The following is a 20,208-nucleotide window of genomic DNA, read 5'->3' on the forward strand; positions in this document are numbered from 1 at the left end:
CAAAATTAAAGTTTTGCTAAAATTTATGCTTTAAACATTTAAACTCATAGATTTTCATATTAGACAATTAAAACCTAAAATATTTAAAACCATATGACATATAATAAAATTTAATAATAAAATCATGAAAGGTGTTCATTAATTTTTTTCGGGCATTACAATATAAAATTCCTTAAAAGAAGAATCCTCTAACCACCTATCCTCCCAAAATCTGGTTTTAGTTTACCCTCTTACCACCACCTTCACTCATGGAGAAAGCCAATTATGTCTTCGAAAATTATTACCAAGGACTCCTAAACGTGACATTCCTCGCCAATCCCACATCCCACCCATTCTCTTGTAAACCATATTTGCCAATCACAATCTTCTTCCACAATGACTCCCTCTCACTACAGAATCTCATCTACGATTTCCCAAGTAGGGCCTCATTCCTCAAACATATATTACCTATTCCCAAACTCCTTTTCTCCTTTGGTTGGTTTGTAGACTTGATACCACGCGACTAAGTGGCAATGTTTCTCCCCATCGAGACCATCCCACAAGAAATACCTCATAATTTTCCCTGTCTTCCGCTATCCACCGAGGGATCTAAAATAACGACAAAAAAATACAATGATAGGGCATTCAACACTGCTGAAATAAGAGTTAGTTTACCTCCTTTTGATAGAAATGCTTTTGTCCAACTCGCTAGCTTCTCAGACAGCTTCACCATAACTGCTCCCAAAAAGAAGATCTTAAATGATTTTCACCTAAAGGAACCCCATATATATAATGGGCCAAGTCCCTATCTCACAACCAATATCCCTCGCTAATCCTTCCACTTCCTCTACCTCTTGATTGACCCGCAACAAAACTCTTTTACTCAAATGTATCTTTAATCCTGACATCTCGCAAAAAGAATGCAGGATCTCCACTAGAGAATTTAAGTGATAATCAATTTTTACAAAGAACAGTGAACCATTCACGAACTGAACGTGTGAAATTTCAAGCCTATCTCTACCTACTACCCAACCATGAATTAGCTCCAACGCCTTCGCCTTATCGACCATCCTTCCCATCACTACCACAAGCAAATCGAACAAAATGGGAGAGAGTGGATCTCCCTGTCTAAGTCCTTTCTCCCCTTGAAATTACCCCTCTATGCTTCTCTTCTTTTGAAATAATAAACCTTTCCGTGGAGCACTCTCTAGATATCTCTGAATCCAATCCAATGTTGTAAATGGCGGGAGGCGGTGGCGTGGCGGTCAGCGACCGCCTCAGCCGCCTAGGCAGTGCCAAGGCGGTTGAATTTTTTTAGCAATTTTTTATGGTTACCTATATATAATCATGCAATGTAATTACAAATAGTCATTATTTTTTATGTAATATATGTAATTAAATAATGTTTCTGCATAAAACATACAATATAATACAATCTAAGCAAGTGCAAATAAATACATAAATGCAAACTAACAAAATAATTAATCTGGTGGCCGATGGTGACAACGGCTGGAGGTGGTTTGAGACAGGTGTTGGCTGATGGTGGAGGACACTTGAAACCAAAAGTAAATACGAAAGAGCGTGAGTGGTGCTTTTATTATATCTAGGGTTTTTTAAAATGGATTGATTATGGCTTGTTTTTAAAATTATTTGAATGCATCTCTTTTTCCATTGTTTTAACTCAAATTCATCTCTTTCACCTATATGCAATAAAAAAACTATGTTTAGGAACTATAAATATTAATTTAGCAATTAAAGTCACTTAACTACCATAAATTAATTCAAATAACTATATTGAATTATAAACAATCAAAGTTATCCAATTCCATTGTTTAGTTTGCATTGATAATTCTCCTTCTTCAACGACCTACTTACACTTCTCAGCTTGGTTGGCCGCAAGCTCAGTTGGTTTGGAACTGAAAACTCTGGTAACTTAACTTTTTTAATATTTATTAATGCTCAACTTTATTTTGTCATTCTTAGAGAAATGTAGTCGTTGATGACCAAAATTTTCTTTGGTGAGAATGCTGCTTGTGCAGTTATGTAGCTTTCCTGCTGATATTTTTCTTGTATGTGAGAAAGCTACTTGTGCAGCTAATATAGCTTCTTGCTGATGCTTAAAGTTTTTTATTTTCTATTGGATAAGTCATTTAAGTAGTACTTTCTATTTCAGCCATTGGAGCTTTGGACTGGCAAACAATTATTCAGTATACTGCTGCGTCCACATGCAAAAATGAGAGTGTATGTAAATTTTACTGTTGCAGAAAAGAATTGCCAAAAATCCGCTGAGACAATGTGCCCAAAGGATGGGTTTGTTTGCATTCGTAACAGTGAGCTAATCAGTGGCCAACTTGGAAAAGTTACACTGGGTAAGCGTCCTCTCTCTGACTTCTTTTCCCAGTCTTGACTGGTTGTATGTCTTTAATCTAAGCTTTTATAAAATATCTTGTCTAAAAAATTCCAATTTGAACGCCAAAAAAAAAAATCTAAGTTGATTTTGTATACATGTTATATACTAGTTTTAGGTTTTCAAACTCATTAATTTCATTTTAAAATAAATAGGATTTTATAAATATACAACGATGTTGTAAAAAAAAAAAATTACTTATCCAATAATAGAAACATGCTGTTATTTATCAAAAGAAAAAAAAGAAACATGATGTTAAAATAATCCACCAGTTTTTCAAAATTATAATTAAATGAAGTTAATCATTGGAGGTAATCTGGTCAAAAATCAAGAAATTTAAAATTTGGGTTTCTTGGTGCGGGGAATTGAAGAATGGTTTGGAAGCCAGATAAAATTACTTGGATTTTTGGATTTGAAATCTTTTTAATCGGCCATTTGGTAATTTTTCCCGAATTAGTCGATCTTTCGAGAACCTTTCCATTTTTTTGGCTTGTGAATATAAAGATAACTTTCTAATTTTTTTTGATGTATGAGATCAGGCAATGGGAATAAGGATGGTCTTTATTCTGTTCTTCTTAGGGATTATGAAGCACATGCTGCTGCTGCTTGCATGAATCGCTTGGCAAAGTTAAGGTGTGACCAAGTAGCTGTAATTAACGGATTTTCTAATCAATCGTGTATAGGTTTTCTCCATACAATTTTTTTTAAGATGTTGGTCTTATGCTTATAGGTTTTGATAATATACCGTTTTTCTTGTATGTCACAGTGCCCTAAGTTACTTTTAATTAATTATTCTGAATCTTGTTTTAGTTTGTTGATAGTTTTTATGCATGGATATCAGCCTTTCATACAAATCCTCTAAGTTACTACTTTAGCAAATTTGTATACTGAGGTGGGGGCATGCGTCGATATCAAATTCAACTCCTCTTATTCTCCTAAAATGGCTTGAAAACCATGAGTTGGGAATGCTTTACGCCATTTGAGTTCCCTTTCATCTTTATTTTATGCTTAACCACAAGACATGAGTAGGGATAGCTTTGTATTAGGAAAATATTATGTTAATTCTTTAGGTGCTTCAAATTTCATAGCCTTTTCAGAACTAATTTGTTCAGCGGATGGCATGGAGAATTTTTTACAAGCCTTTTCAAATTAAAAATACAAAGTGAGAGGAAACTCTCTCTGTCGATAGTGGAATCATTTATAAAATAATGTTATCCTACAACTTTTTGAATGTGTTCATAATCTGTTTGATGTCATTTCGGTATGTATGTGTATGGGTTCTAAACTACCTGTGGAAACTCTAGGTCCTTTGTTGTCGCAAACAAATAAAAAAATCTAGAGCCTAGATGGAAAATGGCAAACCGTGTGTACTTCCAGTATTTGACAGATGAAGATCTTTTTAACAGCCTTTTTTTGTGTTGAAATAAGCATTTTGATCCTGATGCTAATGATTTATGTGATGGCAGTCCAAAATTCTGTAATTTTTATTTCTTTTAGTCTCGTTAACTCGAAATATTAAAGAAGTTGCTTAAGTTTAAACTCTGACTGTCTTGCTTTACAGTGCTCGATGGATAGGAAATCATGGATTTTCGATAGGTATTAATGATGTCCAACCTGAGGACGTATTGAACAAGAAAAAGAAGGATACGATTCATGAGCAGTATGGCAAGTGTACAGAGTATATCGATACTTATAAATCTGGAAAACTTGTCCCGCTACCTGGCTGTAATAAAGCTCAGACACTTGAAGCCAATATAACTGCAGTCCTAAATAGCATCCGGGAATCTACTGCAAAGGTAAGTGGTTCTATCTTTTTTTAGTTTTATAACTGTTGGTTTTAAACTATATTTACAGTTTCTAAAAATTTGAATAATGGTTACACAAGTACTTTTAACATTGGCCTTTGGCTAGTGCCCATCAGATCACCCCATCTTTTCATTATTTTTCTCTAAAGTATTCCATCAGGGGCGTAGCTTGATAGCCAGCTTCTCCACGATGGAATTGCTGGATGTGTTCTGTACTTTTTGTCATTTTTGGAACTCCGTATGCAATGAACAATTGAGCTTTAAATGAAATGAATTTCTCTAACAAGAACTCGGTATTCATCCCATTTTTCAAACCAGTTCACTCAAACTTTATAGAAGTTTGTTGCGTTTGATTCGTATTGCACTTGATTCTTTTTGTCCAAAATAGGAGCTGCAGTTTCTCGGGATGCTGTTATTTCTACTTGATATTTGATAAAATGTGTATTTACAACGTCTATAGCAATTTCTTTATTCCTTCTAAGTTTCACCTTCTTTATTACATTTTAGACTAATACACTTATTGAACTTGGTAATTACTTGTTTTTGGTAGGTTTGCATGGATAATCTGAATTGGAGGAACAGCCCCTTAATCATGTCACAGTGTGGTTCCAAAGGATCTCCTATTAATATTTGCCAGATGATTGCATGTGTTGGTCAACAATCTGTTGGTGGTCGCCGAGCTCCAAATGGATTCATTGATCGAACGCTGCCTCATTTTGAAAGAGAAGCAAAGGACCCAGATGTATACCGTCTCTGCATTCGATAATTATTCTTTTATTTTTTGGTTGTGAGATACTAGATTACCTTTGATTTTATTTTTATAATTCTTTTAAAATTACTGGTTGAGTGCCTGCAATTAGTTTGTGAGTGGAAGGCAGACATATTTTGAGGCCATATGACTTGACCACCGTTATAATAAAAAACCAAGGAAAATCCTAAATGATGAATTGCCTAGGGAATTTCAGGGCATTTAACTTGACCACCGTTATAATTAAAAACCAGAGAAATCCTAAAAGATGAATTTCCTAAGGAAATTTCAAGCAGTGGTATAAGCCTGATGATGCTTCAAGATAACATGGATCTATGTATATCCATTTTTTCCCTAGTTGCTTAATCCTTCAAATAGGAAAAAAAAGTGTATCATCATTATTATATATGCCTCCCAGTGAGCCAAGGTTTACAAATTACAAGTGATTGATATCAGTAAATAAGTTATCACCCATTTCATTAGCGTCAATCAAAGTGGAAAAAGAATGTCTGCAAGACCTAACATCGTTTTTGTGTTTTGAATGCAGGCTAAAGGCTTTGTTCAGAATTCATTTTATACTGGATTAACTGCAACAGAATTTTTTTTCCACACCATGGGAGGGAGAGAAGGTCTCGTAGATACTGCGGTATGGATATATTTTATTATTTTCTAATTGTGCAAATGAAAGATCGCAGATTGAAATATGTTGCTCTACAATTGTTCCCAATCGTCTCTGCAAGCTTTTAGAATATCATCAAGGATAAATGTTAAAATGCAGTTAACTTATTTGATACTTCTATTTTCTGCATCTTTTTTTAAAGCTGACCATAACCCAGCTGCATTGTTAATTTATTTGCACTCTGAACAATTGGTTAATCTGTCGGTCTCCAGTTCACAAAAAGTGTAATATATTGGGATTGAGATGCTAGCGTTTGATAACTCTTTTTTTGCTTTTTAAATTTTATTGACCACAAGCATACTACAAGTCGACAATATTGTGTGTAAACTTGGTCTGTGTGTTTTACTTGGCAATTTTGTTTCTTTCCTAAATCCTGCCATCCATGTTATTTTCCTAAGGTGATCTTGGTATGTTTGGTCGTCGAGACCACAGGAGGTGAGAAACTTGACAAAGGGCACTTACCTCACTTTCTGTTGGTTGGAAACTTAGATAGTCAGATGGATAAATGAAGTGAGGTGGTATTTCCTTAAGTTTGAGTTGTAGTAGTGAAATAAAGATATGATGAAACGTTATATAAAATTTATGTGGTTTGGCTATAAAGGTCTATATTCACGACAAAATACCTAGAGAGCTAGAACTCTGTTAAATTATCTTATTTTAGATTGTCGTCATCATCTCTTAATAAGCGGGAAATATATTGTAATAAATATGGTGGGAACTATTCGTTTAACTATTCACAGTCTAATTATACATCGTAAGCTTAATAATACTAAATATGGTTCCCGGATGTATTCTTTGATTTCTGGCACCTCCTTAATTTGAATTTAACTTTTAATTTAAACAATGAAGTCCAGAAGAAAAACTTGCATGATGTTGTGTTCTAGAATATAAGAGAAATAGAGGAAGGCCGACATACATATTATGTGAAGAGAAACATACCTTTTTCATGCTTGCGTGATGTTATCTTTCTATGAGGCTGTTGTTTATCAGCACAAAATCTATTTTTATTCTTGCAGGTTAAAACTGCTGAAACAGGGTACTTGTCGCGTAGACTAATGAAATCTTTGGAGGACCTATCTGTTCACTATGACAATTCGGTTAGAAATTCAAGTGCTTGCATTGTTCAGTTTATATATGGAGGTGATGGTATGGATCCTGCACAGATGGAAGGGAAAAGTGGACTTCCATTGAACTTTGAAAGATTATTCATGAAAGTGAAGGTTTTGGAACCTGCCGTTTTCTCCTTATCTATTGAGGATATCTTTAGTCACCAACAATCAACAATGTCCTCTATACTATTTATTCATCCTTTTTCATTATTATTATATTATTATTTTGACAGGCAACCTGTCCTGCGTTAGGGCAGCAGATTTTATCTACTCAAGATATTAAGAATATTTTAGAGGAAATAACTGATGAAAGACTTCCAAAATTCAATGTCACTAAAGGGGGGTATTCACTGGATTTGCCAACTCAAAACGGATGCTTGGAGACTTTTTCTGAGTCGTTATCGAAGTTTATCCAGGAGAATTCAGGAAAATCAACTCTCTCCCTGAAACTGAATGGAGGACAAGATTCGGGAGAGTATCAAGTCCATTTAGAAACTGTTGCTGCAAACACTGTAGGGATCACTAGGCAGCAACTGCAGGTAATTTTATTTTCTGCTTCTGGACTCTTTCAGCAAGAAGTCAGAATTTTGAATTTTCCAAACTGCTTTTGAATTATGTTGGAAACTTTGTTGAAACACAGTAGGGCATTATTTACACTTTCAAACTAACATGTGTATATGGCTAATTATTATTTTTATAATAGTTTCGGTCAATGCACCAAATAATTAAGCTTTGCGAGGGAGATGAGATTTGTAGATTTGATGTGACTGTTTATGTACAATCTTTTGGTTTATGGTTGGACCAGACATGGAAGTGCTTAATAAATTGTTGATATTTCTTGGGTTTTAGGGGCTCTGTGTGCGGATATCTTATCCGCATTTTATAATTATTACATGATTATATATATATAATTATGTATATATATAGAGAGAGTTTTGATACCACGTACCCTAGTGTGCAAGATTTTGGTGAGTGATCATTAAAACCCTTTAGTGTTTCATTATTTTTTTTTCCAAACCTGGTGGGTTTTAGTGGTCGTTTATGAAAATCCTGCACACTAGGTATATATATATATAATATATGCATGTATATATAGTTTTGATCACATGCACCCTAATGTGAAGTATTTTCGTGAGCAACCACTAAAACACACTAGTGGGTTTTAGTGACACGCACTCTAGTGTGTAGGATTTTCGTGAGTGACCACTAAAACAACTAGTGGATTTTAGCGATTTCTTAAAAAAAACAAACAAATAAACACTAAAACCCACTAGTGTGTTTTAGTGGTCGCTCACGAAAATCCTCACGCTAGGATGCGTGGTATCAAAACTCTCTCTTTATATACGTATGTCAATATTTAATTAAAAATCTGCACCTAATTTCCTGATGTGAATAAGTAAAAAAGCCTCAATCGTGCAGCATAACCCCTTTATTTTTGTGGCATTCTTTGGGTTCTAGTTAATGAAGTATAGGACCAATGGCTGATTATTCCATGTCTGTGCATTTATTTACCTATACCGATCTAAGTTACTACTCCATGCATGGGTCTTAATGTAGTAATTTTTCCATAAATTTTTAGGTATTCTTAGAAACCTGCATCTCTCGTTACCATTCGAAGAAAATTGAACCGGGGACTGCAATTGGTGCAATTGGAGCGCAGAGTATAGGAGAGCCGGGGACGCAGATGACATTGAAAACCTTCCACTTTGCTGGAGTTGCCAGCATGAGTATCCTTCTCTGATAAAATGCTCCACTAACATTATCTTCCTTTATATTGTTTTTTAAGCTGGTTAATCTTAATTTCGCAATAGATGTTACCCTTGGAGTTCCTCGGATATTGGAAATAACTAATGCTACTAAAACAATCAGCACTCCAATTATATCTGCAAGACTTGAGTATGTGGACAACGAGATCAGTGCAAGAATAGTAAAAGGTCGTGTTGAGAAAACCCTTTTAGAGCAGGTAATCTTCATCCATATTTATTGAGGATTATGAAGTGACATATAATGGAGATCCTTCAGCACAATTTAGAGGAAAATGCATGAGTAATTTATTGTAACAGTACAAATTGGGACATGGCATTTGAATTGTTTTCTTTAGCCGGTGATTTTGTTATGTCTGCATTATGTTGCCATTGTCCTGATAACTTCAATTAGTATCAGACTTTACGCGCATGCATTTGGAGTTTTTGTCTCCTATAATGATTATAGTTGGCTTAATATTTGTGCACTGCCACCTATGTATAGGGATTGGAGTTTGGTTTTCAAATAGTACTTTCCTAGATCTTGTATAGTGAATATAGTGGACCACTGGTCCACATTCCTATGTAACTATTACTAAGTTTTAATATTATATATGTTTCTTATCAAAAAAAAATATTTGTGCACTGCCAGTTTGCTACCATCAAGCATCAAATGCTCTTTTTGAGTAGTCAAGTTTTTCTTCTTACTTCAGCATTCATTGAAATTCGGTTTACGCAACTCGAAAATTTTTCCTTGCTGTGGTTTTATGTGATTGCAAAGTATTGAGTTGGTCCATTGACGAAGTTATATCCGTACTCCATAGGTAGCTAGAAGTATTAAGACGTCTCAAGCATCAAGGCAGGCATCTGTTGTTATAACACTGGATGTGAAAAGATTACAAGATTCACAACTATCCATTGATGCATATACAGTAAAAGAATCAATTCTACGTACCCCAAAAATGAAATTGAAGGAGCAGGTATGAATGTGCCTCACTAATCCATCCTTTTGTTTGAGTTTGTATAGAAGCTTCACTATTACTGATACTAATGCTGCAGCAAGTTAAAGTATCGAATCCCAAGAAACTGGAAGTGGTTCTGCAGGCTGATAGACGTACACTTCAATTCGAACTCAGGGGGCTTCTGAAAAAGCTCTCGAAAGTGGTTGTTAAGGTGAGACTTTGAATTTTCATTGTGAATAATCCTCCAAATTGCTAATGTGTTTTGCTGTTCTATGGCAGGGAATCAATTCGGTTGAACGTGCTATAATTAAGAAAACAGTGGAAAATGGAAAGGAAATTTTTGATTTGCTAGTAGAAGGGTATGTTTCTTGACTTTTCATTTGTTTTTTTCCTTTTATAGGCTCAAAAATTATGGTGAAAATATATTTATATTCTGTTTGGATGCTTTCATTATTCAGCTTACATTCTATACTCCACTAGAGTTATTTAGATTATGTTGGTGAGTTGTTTTGCTATTGTTGCAGGACTGGACTGCTATCTGTCATGGGCATTCAAGGAGTTAATGGGTGTAAAACTACGAGTAATCACATTATGGAAGTATGGAAAACACTTGGAATTGAAGCTGCGAGAAAGTCAATTATTGATGAGATACAATTAACCATGTCAAGTCATGGAATGACCATAGATATACGTCACATGATGCTTTTGGCTGATTTAATGACATTCAAGGTAATTTCATTTTTCAGAATTTGATATTTGCTGGTTTACGGTCTTTGAGACTGCAGTTGTCCAACTCTGAAACGTACTGCATGGCACCAATGCAGACAACCACTACCTAGTTGACCATCATTTGGCAACTAAAATTTCTATGCAATAAGTTTCAGATTTCTTTCAATTATGTGCTCGTATTGGGCGAAGCTAACTTGTATACAATTGTATGATACGTTTTATTATGATGCAAGTTTATCTTATTATGAAATTTATTTGTATGTCCTTGGACGCATGTGAGGAGAAAAGCTAGAGTTTGACCAATGGGATAGAGTATGAAAATTGTCATATCACATAATCAATGAGCACTGGGACTGAATCTAAATTGTCTGTTTTTTCAAGTCTTTTCATGTTATGCCAATGCCAACCATGAAATATGGCAACCTTAAGTAAATTGCTTAGGCTATGAGTCAGCATGTTATGAGCTCAAGCATATTGTGCCTAGAAAAAATAGCTGGCTGAAAAAGACACGATCCTACTTCAAGTAGGAATTGGAGCAGGGAAAATAGAAGGGTGAGAGTGGGTTGGGGGAGATTCGTTCAAGCACATTTTCAGATATTGGCTAGGGGTTTCTAGGGCAAGAAAATATGTATTTTTTTTTAATTTCCTTGGCTGCGTATATTCAGATAGTTGAATCCATTTGTTATCTTCATTTGCCATTAATGTATACTGTGATTTTGAGTTAGTCTGGAAAATTAGGTTGTAGCGCAGGCCCTTTACTAGGTCTGGAGGTCTCATTGACAACAAAGAAGATTCTGACTGATATCTCTGTAACTTATGATGTTTAAACTTCGTATATCGCTTGATCAATCATGCATGATTATCTTTTCAGGGTGAAGTCTTGGGAATAACAAGACATGGGGTGCAGAAAATGAAAGACAGTATACTAATGCTGGCTTCATTTGAAAGAACTGATGATCTCCTTTTTAATGCTTCTGTCAATGGGAGGGTGGATAGGATTGAAGGAGTTAGTGAATGCATCATTATGGGAATACCGGCACAAGTTGGCACAGGAATGTTCAAAGTTAGGCAAAGGTTTGCCTTCCAATGCTTTTGATAGTCATATGATGAACTAATTATCGATGCATCAAACATATGAGTGACACCTATGTTGATTGACTTTTGCCTGACATAAAACGTGAAACAATATCAATCTTGTTTGGCTCAAGTTGTTGAACTCATTAATGTCGATCAATCTATTCATTTGTGGTGGACAAGCATATGATATTATTTCATTCTTATTTCCCTATGCAGTGTGCAGCCTGTTGAGCTCAGTTATGGTTCTGATCCTATTATTCGCTGAAATCATCGAGGAGACTTCTTACAATGAGTTTATGACAATGTATGGTTCTATGAAGTGATGCATTATGATAGTGCTTTATGAGAGGCACCGTGTATTTTGGTTACATGTTTATTGAAATTCAGCGGGCAACATTTCTCACTGACTGTAGCCAAGCCCTTGCCACCTCATCGGTTCGTGTAGGACACACACCCTTCAGGTTTGTCATTTTTGTACAGAGTCTGCCACCTAACATTGACGCATCTTAGCCTTGTTTTGAAGATCTGAAGAGAGTTCAGCATGCATCATCGCGGCGTGTAGGTAGGAGGGCTGATGTACATTTTCAACAAGATCAATCATATTTTCTAATCGATGCCGCAGTTTTTAAAGTACCAGTTTCGTCTCTCGCATTGATGTGACTGGTTTGAGAAGCGCCACATAAAATGGGATACTTGAAGAAGCTAGTACGTTCTATTAAAAGCTAGCAAGACGTTGCATTCTTGTATCATAAGATTCACTATTCATTAAATTTTGGATGTTTTATTTTTTGCCATATATCGCTTTGTTTTTAATATAGTTTGGGCAATAGATCAGGAAAATTATTCTAGACATGACAAACTCGAGATCAAAACGCCCCAAGAATTTCACATGTTAGCATATGTTTGTTTGCTACATCATTAATTTGTTAAAGACATTTTGATTACAGTTATCACTCGAGAAGGACGCATCTCGTTGGGGCTCCGTCGGCCCCGGGTATCTTCGTAGGTAAACATTGCAGTCCGTATTTTCCAGCTGCGATTTCTTTCAAATCCAGTCCCTCCAGAGGGATTACATCCTAAAACCCAATAAATATGTGTTAAGGATCAAATATTATATATATGTACGTTTTATAAAAAAACAAAAACAAAAAGAAAGTGACATTAGGTGGTATATTTTTAAACCTTCCAAGTAATGTTTTTAAAATCTGATCGGTGGGTTCAACCAGTTTCGGCTCGGAATAATTTCAAAAACCGTTTTTTCAGTTAAATCATTAGGAATCAGTCAAACTCGGTAAAAAATTGGTCGGATTGGTCTCGAATCGATGGACCGGTTAAAAATCAGTTCACCTATTTTTTTTTAAAATAAAATTTTTACTAATGTAATGATATCTTATGTACCATAAAAAATATTTTCTATATTTAAAATTTAAAATTTTTATTTTTCGTTATATATAAATGATTATTTGGGTTTTTAAACTTTTTAAAATAATATTTTAGTAGTATTTGATCTTAATTTTGATTTATTTATTTTCTATAAAATATATAATATTAAAATTTAAACTTTGGTAGGTATATATGTACATATCTAATGTTTTTAAAATTTAAATTTAAAATATATCAATTATTGTATTATATTATATTATTATTTTATACAATATAAAAATATTCTAATATGATCGGTTGAGCCGGTTTTAAGGGTTTATCGGTTCAATTACCGATCAAGTTATGAAAACCTTGGTTTTTAAGGGTTTTGAAAACTTTTTACCGTGTTTAAGTCGTCATATGATTCGTAAGAGAATGAAAATCTTCACAGAAGACCAAATTTAAGTCATAAAATATATATTCAAAAAAAAAAAGTTACCCCTTTATTAAGCAAAATCTTGTGCACTTCCACTGTTTTGCTCGAGGCGGCCACTGATAAGTAATCCAATCCTACAATTAACGATTTATGTTTATTAAATTCAACATTTAAATCTTCTCGCTTTTAAATGAAAGCAATGGCCTCGATGCATCATGAAGAGTATGGGGGATATTGATGTCAAAATTCTGTTTATAAATTATTTAAAAACAAAGTTGGGTTAGTATCACTTATTTTTTTAAGATGTTATTTTAATATTTGAAAATAAGAAATTATCGTGACAAATTTTATTACTTCCAAATATACTCAGTTTAAAGTTCGGGACGCATATGTTTATTTGCAAAATCATTCATATTATCAAGTCTCCTTTTCTGTACTTATGTTAATAAAAATATATTATAATACCAATCATATATATATACATATTTAAAAAGCTCTAATATTTTCTTTTATCCAACATTTTGTCTAAGCACTTTATTTTTAAAACAAGAGGCTGCGACTTATATATTCCTGATTCCTGAAACAACTTATCAGGCGTGAAAGAAAACTGTTCTAGAAAAGCTCTTTTATTTTCTTTTACCCAGATATTTTATATAAAAAAATTTATTTTTACTATATTTTATAATAAGATACTATTACTTAATGCTCATAAAACAGCTTATGAAACTACTTAAAAAAAAAATTTAAGCAGACACCCTATAATTATGTTATACACATATGATCAGTTCCGTTTGGACAAATATTTATAAATATTTTCATAAAAGTGTTTTTTTTTACAAAATTTTTATAAATTTTTTTAAAAGTTGCATGAAGAAAATACATATGCTTGGACAACTATATTCTAATATATATTTTTTAAAAAGTAATATGTATTTGATTTTCATACTTTAAATTCTGAAAACATTATCAAAATATCTTTAAATTATTTTTTAAAAACTCTACTTCGCGAACACTTTTTAAAAAATATTTTTCAGAAACTTTTTACAAATTAATATTTTGTCCAAACACATGCTTTAATTATTTTTTATTTATAAAACAATAAAAATGTTTTTAAAATATTTGTCCAAATGAAACTATAGTTTTTAAAACTGGTATACTAATAATCATATCCCTAATAAAAACATAAATGTAGAGTACAAATATGTATTTTACTTGCCAATGAGTTTGATTTTTGTATGTTCAATGAGCCATTTTGCTCCATCGGGCTCCAATCCAACATACCCCAACTCAAATTCCTTCCTTCGCATAAGACTCCTATGTGCAAAAAGGAATTAAGGGAAAAAAGAAAGTTAAAAAGGACAATTTTAAGCGCTGATAATTATTGGACACGTTGATATATAAGTAAGAGTAATACTCCTGTGAGACGGTCTCATCCGTGAGACGGATAAGTAATACTTTTGGTATAAAATATATTATTTTTTAATGGATAACCCATATAAGACATCCGTCTCAAAAAAATGATCATTGAGACCGTTTCATAGGTGTTTTTGTCTATAATTAATATTAAAGAATTATACAGTTGGAAAACATATTTGAGAGAGGACAAAAACTCTTATGAGACGGGTCTCTTATATGGATTATCCATTAAAAAATATTACATTTTATGCCAAAAGTATTATTTATTATTATAAATATAGGTAGGATTGACCCGTCTCACGGATGAGACCGTATCACAAGAGTGTTACTCAAAATAGAAAGTACATCCTTGTAAAACAGGGGTAAACAACATTTAACAACCGACTGATTTTTTTTTAATTTTAAAAAAATTCAAATAATGCCCTTTATAAAACTATTATGATATTTTAAAACCACTTGTTTTTAAAAATTGGACTTAAAACCCTTGGATATGGAGTAAATGTGCCAGGCCTTTAAAACCCTAAGGCGTTTAGTTTTACAGGGCTGGTAAATCCATTTTATCTTGTAAAACATAATAGTAGCATGCTTTATTTTGATTTAAAATTTATTTTATTTAATCTCAAAACAAGAAAAAAAGGGTATATTTAATTTTTAAACTTACGAATTTTCTAATGGTTAAAATATCGTATTTGTATCGATGCATACCTACGAGTGTTATCTGTCCTCAAAATTACGCGTTTCAGCCCTTTGGGAAGCGTCAACGACCTCAAAACAGCACCTGAATTCACATGATCAAAGATGAAACCAAAATAGTAATTCTAATGATTTTAATTAATATATGAACATTATGATGGGCTGCAATAATTGTCCTTGACGCTTGGGCTGCTGTACAATTTAAAATATTTGAGTTGAAACATTGCCACCGGCTATAGCTTTTGGTAAAGCTACAAGCGCTAGGTCCTATATTAACATGTTTTTATGGGGGAAATGATCATTGAGCATGCATGATAATAATGTTTTATTTCCATTATTTTCTATGTACAAATAAACACCATAATATAAATTCAAAATTGTAATTTATAAATAACAAAAATCATGTGAGACGGTCGAACGAGTCAATTTCGTGAGACTAATATTCTATTTTGGGTCACCCATAAAAATTTAGCCAAAAGTATTACTTTTTATTATAAACATGAGTATCGTTGACCCGTCTCATGGATAAAGATCCGTGAAACCCTCTCACAAGAGACATATTATATATATATATATATATATATATATATATATATATATATATATATATATATATATATATAAACGTACTTGTTATGTTCTTCTTTCCAGGAACATCAACTACCAAGACTGGACCTGTCAATAAATAGGATAATATACTGTTATTATGTAAGATACACATATGAAAACATTCAATCAATTAGGAATTTAATTATTTGATATTATATAGACACACACACAACATTACCATAGTTTGGGTCCCCCACTTCGTCCCTAAAGTTCTGAAATTTTGCCTATTCATTCTAATCCCCGCGGGTACACTTTTCCCGTTATCAAAAGATTGAATTTCGAAAGGTAGAGGGCATCTGAGACATTAATTAATACACCTTTATCATCCATCGATATAACGTAAAATAAACAAACTTGGATGAAAATTAAGAGAGTTTGGAAAATCTCTTATTTCATTTCTTACAATAAATTGAATCTCGGATCATATTTGGAAAATTGCCAAAATAATTATATAAGTTGAGTTATTTTAGATTTTTGTGTGGTTTTTTGATTTGGTTCGAGCTGATCAATAAGTTCCCCTTTTGTTTTTCAACATTGTTTTCAGATCGTCAGAGTGCTGAGAGGATGCAATTATTGATAATGTTTTAAAAATACATCTAAGTGTTGTTTATAAAGAGCAGTCTATGCTACCCTACCCGGGCAGTGCCCGAGTGGGGTAGCAACGGTCCGGATCACCAGGGAGATCACATGATATATGATCTCCCAGCCCCTTAAAACATATTTTACTAATACCAAAATTTGACTATTTAAAGAATAAAATTAAAATTAACGAAAAGAAGTCAACTTAAAAGATGATTTTGGTAAATTCCCCCGTACATAAGAGTCTATTATTATCCGCATACCATTGAGAGTGTGAAGATCGAGTGTGGCAGCATCATGCCCCTTGAACATCTTGTGGTATGCATGAGCAGGAGAATCGACGTGGGTTCCCATGTGAGTGCTCATTTTCACTATTTTTGAGGTTTCATTAAGGTAAATTCCCTTCAGACCGTTGCTAAGGCCCCATGTTGGCTGCCCCGCACGTATCGGGGAACTTATGTCGTGAATGCTCCTGTAATTGTAGTACACCGCCCCGTCCGATGAGGAGCCGAGGAGGAGAAGGACGAGGAGGAATGAGGGCCACGAAAACGGCCTCCATGAGGGGCGGTGGCGGGTGTAAGTCAAATGGTTTTGTCCCATTTTTTTTTAGTGTTGTTGAATGCATGAATGATCAGAAGAATTATAGGTTGATGAAATCAAGCTAGGATTTGGAAACATAACTGTGATAACGTTTCTTTTCTCTATTAATTAAGTGTGGAATTAATGACATTATTAAATTTATTCAGGCTTTGTTTATGTCTACCATATACATCTAAACGATCGATTTTGGCAAATAGATTTTTTTTAAAAAAAATAAAGACGTTATATATTTTGATTTATTTTTATATTTGAATGACAGATTCTTCTTATTCATCTCCGATCTATCTAGTAATCTAGTCTCCAGCAGAATACTTGGAAAAATAAACAAATAAAAACGGGGACTTAATCTCCATCAGTTATGGTCTATACAAGGATTTTAATATAGCTTTAAATTAGTATGTTACACTACTATAACACAATTAGTGAAGACCCAATTGCAATTAAATATATTAATGTGAAATTAACATTTTTTGAAGACTAGTAATAGGCACGTGCGTTGCACGTGAAAACATATATAAAGTAAATTAATAAATGAGAATGAGAAAATAAAAATAAAAATAAAAATTATTATTATTATTATAATATATAAGATTCTGAATTTAATTTGAAAGTCACGTCATACTACGAATGACAAACAACGTAAATATTCATTTTTTTCTTTCTTCACCCTAACGACTTTGACATCTGATCCATTCCTTTGTGTTGTAACACATCTTTTTTTTTTTTTGAGTAAATGCTGACAGTTTCTCGTCATCTTCAATATCAATGAATTCAGTCATTACTTGTTTTGGTGGTTGCACTTCTTTTATCTTGTTTGTAGATTTTGGTGAATTTTTCTTCTTCTTCTTTTTTTTTTTCCCTCTTTGGTGTCCTTTGTTCTTTCTGTGTTTCAGCTTCGAATCTTTTTTTGCAATGATTTTTGGAACGCTTCCACCACAATAGAAAGGGCTTTTTTTTTCTTTTTAAGAAGTTGCTTATCCATCTTGAAAACAAATGTATATGTTCTTCCTTGATTGGGAGGTCAAGAGTATTTGTGATTTGTGCTTCTCCTTTATCTTGTTATCATATATTTTCAATGTGTTTTATATCATGTAACCCGAAAATATGAAAACTTGAGAATTATAATTTGCAATCATGTTCACCTTGTTGAGCAACTCAATGTATCGTCCGTTCACGGAACAACCTATATACTCTAAAGCCGCATCTTCAAATAATGTAACTCTTGCAGATGTGTCGTTGTCTTTCACCGTCATTGTTAATCGAAATCTATTGAGTTTCAATTGGCATCAAAATGTAAGTAGACATTTTAATATAAATACAATAATTAAATAGGATTACTTCGGTGCAAATTCAATTTTATCATCAATTCCACAACTGAGAAAATGATTACTTTGGCATGCATGATTTGAGCATCATGTATTTTTCAATTGATACAACTGATTACCTCCGTTGTCTTTACGATTGATTTGAGACAAATTGGTACATGCTTCATATCACGGCTTTGCTTTATTTTCAATCTCATGACATATAGATGCTTTAAAGCAGTAATAATGTTCCTATGAAAATAATTAACTTTCTAACATTAATGTGTATGACATTAACATGTTTATGTGAACGTACATAAATATATCATATAAACCTATTTATAGGCAATATATATAATTTAAATATATTTCAGAAAACCGACATTGTTTTTGTACCTGCTTCAAAGAAGAATCGTTGTGGGGACCCGGGTTGCTAATCTGAACTTGGGGCAATGTATGAGTAAACATCCTCAATTCATAACACATTGTGAATCAACTTACAAATCCAATTTTATTTTAAAAAACCATGTCTCGCGCGGGCGCGAGGCAATATTCCAGCAACATCGCTTTTTGCCCGCGCTTGCGCGAGACGAGCTCTCGCCCGCGCGCAGGGCAACAAACCAGCGACCTTAGCTGAAATCCTCTGATGCTTTTTGTTGTGTACTAAACCATAAAATAGAAATCATGAATAGCTCATATCATCTTGTCAAACTACAAAAGCAGACACATATATATATATATATATATATATATATATATATATATATTCATACATAAACATTGTGTTCTAGAATACACAATATGTACCAAGCTAAAAAGATAACGAATCTCAAACATATACACTAATATCTAGTTAACATGTTTGGTACAAGATCTAATACATCAACTGCTAAAACCGAATCACCACATGATACTACTCTCTCTCTCGCTATTCCTGTCGCTTCTGACCATCTCCTGCCCCACCTATTGCCATGCACACATACAAAACAAAGCAATAGCCGGATAACTCCGGTGAAAATAAAATCCCAGTATAAATAACAAAACATAAGATATAATTCACATGAATGCAATGCATGTGTCAATGGTAGGCTATCAAGTCTGATAAGAATAGAGTTTCGGTTCTTGGGATTCCGGGGAATAAAATCTCAACCAATCACCAACTCATCAATCGAGGAGACGTCAAGTATCTCATTTCCCTTGACTTTGGTGCAACTATAGTGAGTTATCTAGCTCTGAAAGTAAATCTACATTCCGTGCCACTCAACTATAGCCCTCCAAACGTCATATGCACTCTAGGCCTTTCAACCCTCTGTGCTTTTTAAGCTGGAGTTCAAGATGAATGCAACATATGCTGTATGCATAAAAGACTATAAAACATCTTGAATATAAGCAATCAAAACAATACATGTATCAAAATCACATAAAGATTTATACGCAACCAAGTATGTGATTGACAAGGGAAAACTCAAAAATCATAGCTATTTCGAGTATTCTATCCCATCTGGATTAGCTATCATTTATACATTTCAATGTCGAGTCTGAAAGCACTTCAATTCTGAAAACATAAGATCAAGAACATATCTTAAAATCTGCTCAACTGTCCAATTCAAACTTCAAATGCAAAAATGCTTCAAACTTTCTTGAACTCTTTGCCGATTCAAGTCTGGAGTCCCGAATTCGAATAATTCAAAAAAAGGCTGAAAATGAAGTGATAATAAGCTATCAAATCAACTAACAACTCCATCTAGACATAGCTACTTCAATAGGCTTGAAAGTGTAGCAATTCCGAATTCGACGGCGTAACGACTAAAAACCGGCAACCGAATCAATATCAGAATCAATATATCAATCACTTATCAACATAATTCTCAACATATCATCACACATAACTCGAAAATCAGCATGGTCAGAAATGATAGGGTTTGACTTTTGCTTTCTAAAATCATATAAAATCTGAATAACAGTCTTTTTC

At 33.5% G+C, this 20,208-nt stretch overlaps 2 protein-coding genes across 4 annotated transcripts in view; one reads left to right on the forward strand and one right to left on the reverse strand.

Moving 5' to 3' along the window:
- Window positions 1-12,173, forward strand: part of LOC140894656 (DNA-directed RNA polymerase III subunit 1) — a 39,073-nt gene extending 26,900 nt beyond the window's left edge. The window contains exons 15-30 of one of the 3 annotated variants that reach the window (XR_012153883.1): window positions 2,153-2,348; window positions 2,926-3,019; window positions 3,948-4,182; window positions 4,742-4,933; window positions 5,487-5,585; window positions 6,635-6,838; window positions 6,961-7,266; window positions 8,307-8,454; window positions 8,539-8,690; window positions 9,294-9,449; window positions 9,529-9,642; window positions 9,711-9,790; window positions 9,956-10,160; window positions 11,032-11,234; window positions 11,454-11,678; window positions 11,761-12,173. Coding sequence is in view for 1 of the 3 variants with exons in the window: in XM_073303222.1 (XP_073159323.1) it covers window positions 2,153-2,348; window positions 2,926-3,019; window positions 3,948-4,182; window positions 4,742-4,933; window positions 5,487-5,585; window positions 6,635-6,838; window positions 6,961-7,266; window positions 8,307-8,454; window positions 8,539-8,690; window positions 9,294-9,449; window positions 9,529-9,642; window positions 9,711-9,790; window positions 9,956-10,160; window positions 11,032-11,234; window positions 11,454-11,502 (2,433 nt within the window). In the remaining 2 variants the exon portion in view is untranslated. Of the gene's footprint in view, window positions 1-2,152; window positions 2,349-2,925; window positions 3,020-3,947; window positions 4,183-4,741; window positions 4,934-5,486; window positions 5,586-6,634; window positions 6,839-6,960; window positions 7,267-8,306; window positions 8,455-8,538; window positions 8,691-9,293; window positions 9,450-9,528; window positions 9,643-9,710; window positions 9,791-9,955; window positions 10,161-11,031; window positions 11,235-11,453 lie in introns of all 3 variants that reach the window. The other 2 variants (XR_012153884.1, XM_073303222.1) reach the window with 2 other exon arrangements.
- A 932-nt stretch (window positions 12,174-13,105) lies between these two features.
- Window positions 13,106-16,932, reverse strand: LOC140861649 (cyclase-like protein 2). Its single transcript, XM_073264672.1, has 5 exons — window positions 16,596-16,932; window positions 15,775-15,819; window positions 15,157-15,229; window positions 14,248-14,349; window positions 13,106-13,169 (listed from the first exon to the last, which is right to left on the reverse strand). Exons 1-5 carry the CDS (start codon window positions 16,930-16,932, stop codon window positions 13,106-13,108), a joined length of 621 nt encoding a protein of 206 aa, XP_073120773.1.
- Window positions 16,933-20,208: the final 3,276 nt, after the last annotated feature.

This window comes from Henckelia pumila, chromosome 4, assembly GCF_033568475.1.
Source record: "Henckelia pumila isolate YLH828 chromosome 4, ASM3356847v2, whole genome shotgun sequence".
NCBI classification, from domain to species: domain Eukaryota; kingdom Viridiplantae; phylum Streptophyta; class Magnoliopsida; order Lamiales; family Gesneriaceae; genus Henckelia; species Henckelia pumila.

Bases quoted from the DNA above. Each gene is read 5' to 3' on its own strand.
- LOC140861649 (XM_073264672.1), bottom strand. From the start codon at position 16,932: ATGGGACAAAACCATTTGACTTACACCCGCCACCGCCCCTCATGGAGG. The intron at 14,350-15,156 runs GTATGCATCGAT...TTTTGCACATAG, and splicing joins AGGACAGATAACACTCGTAG to GAGTCTTATGCGAAGGAAGG. The intron at 13,170-14,247 runs GTAAAATACATA...CGTTAATTGTAG, and splicing joins AAAATCAAACTCATTGGCAA to GATTGGATTACTTATCAGTG.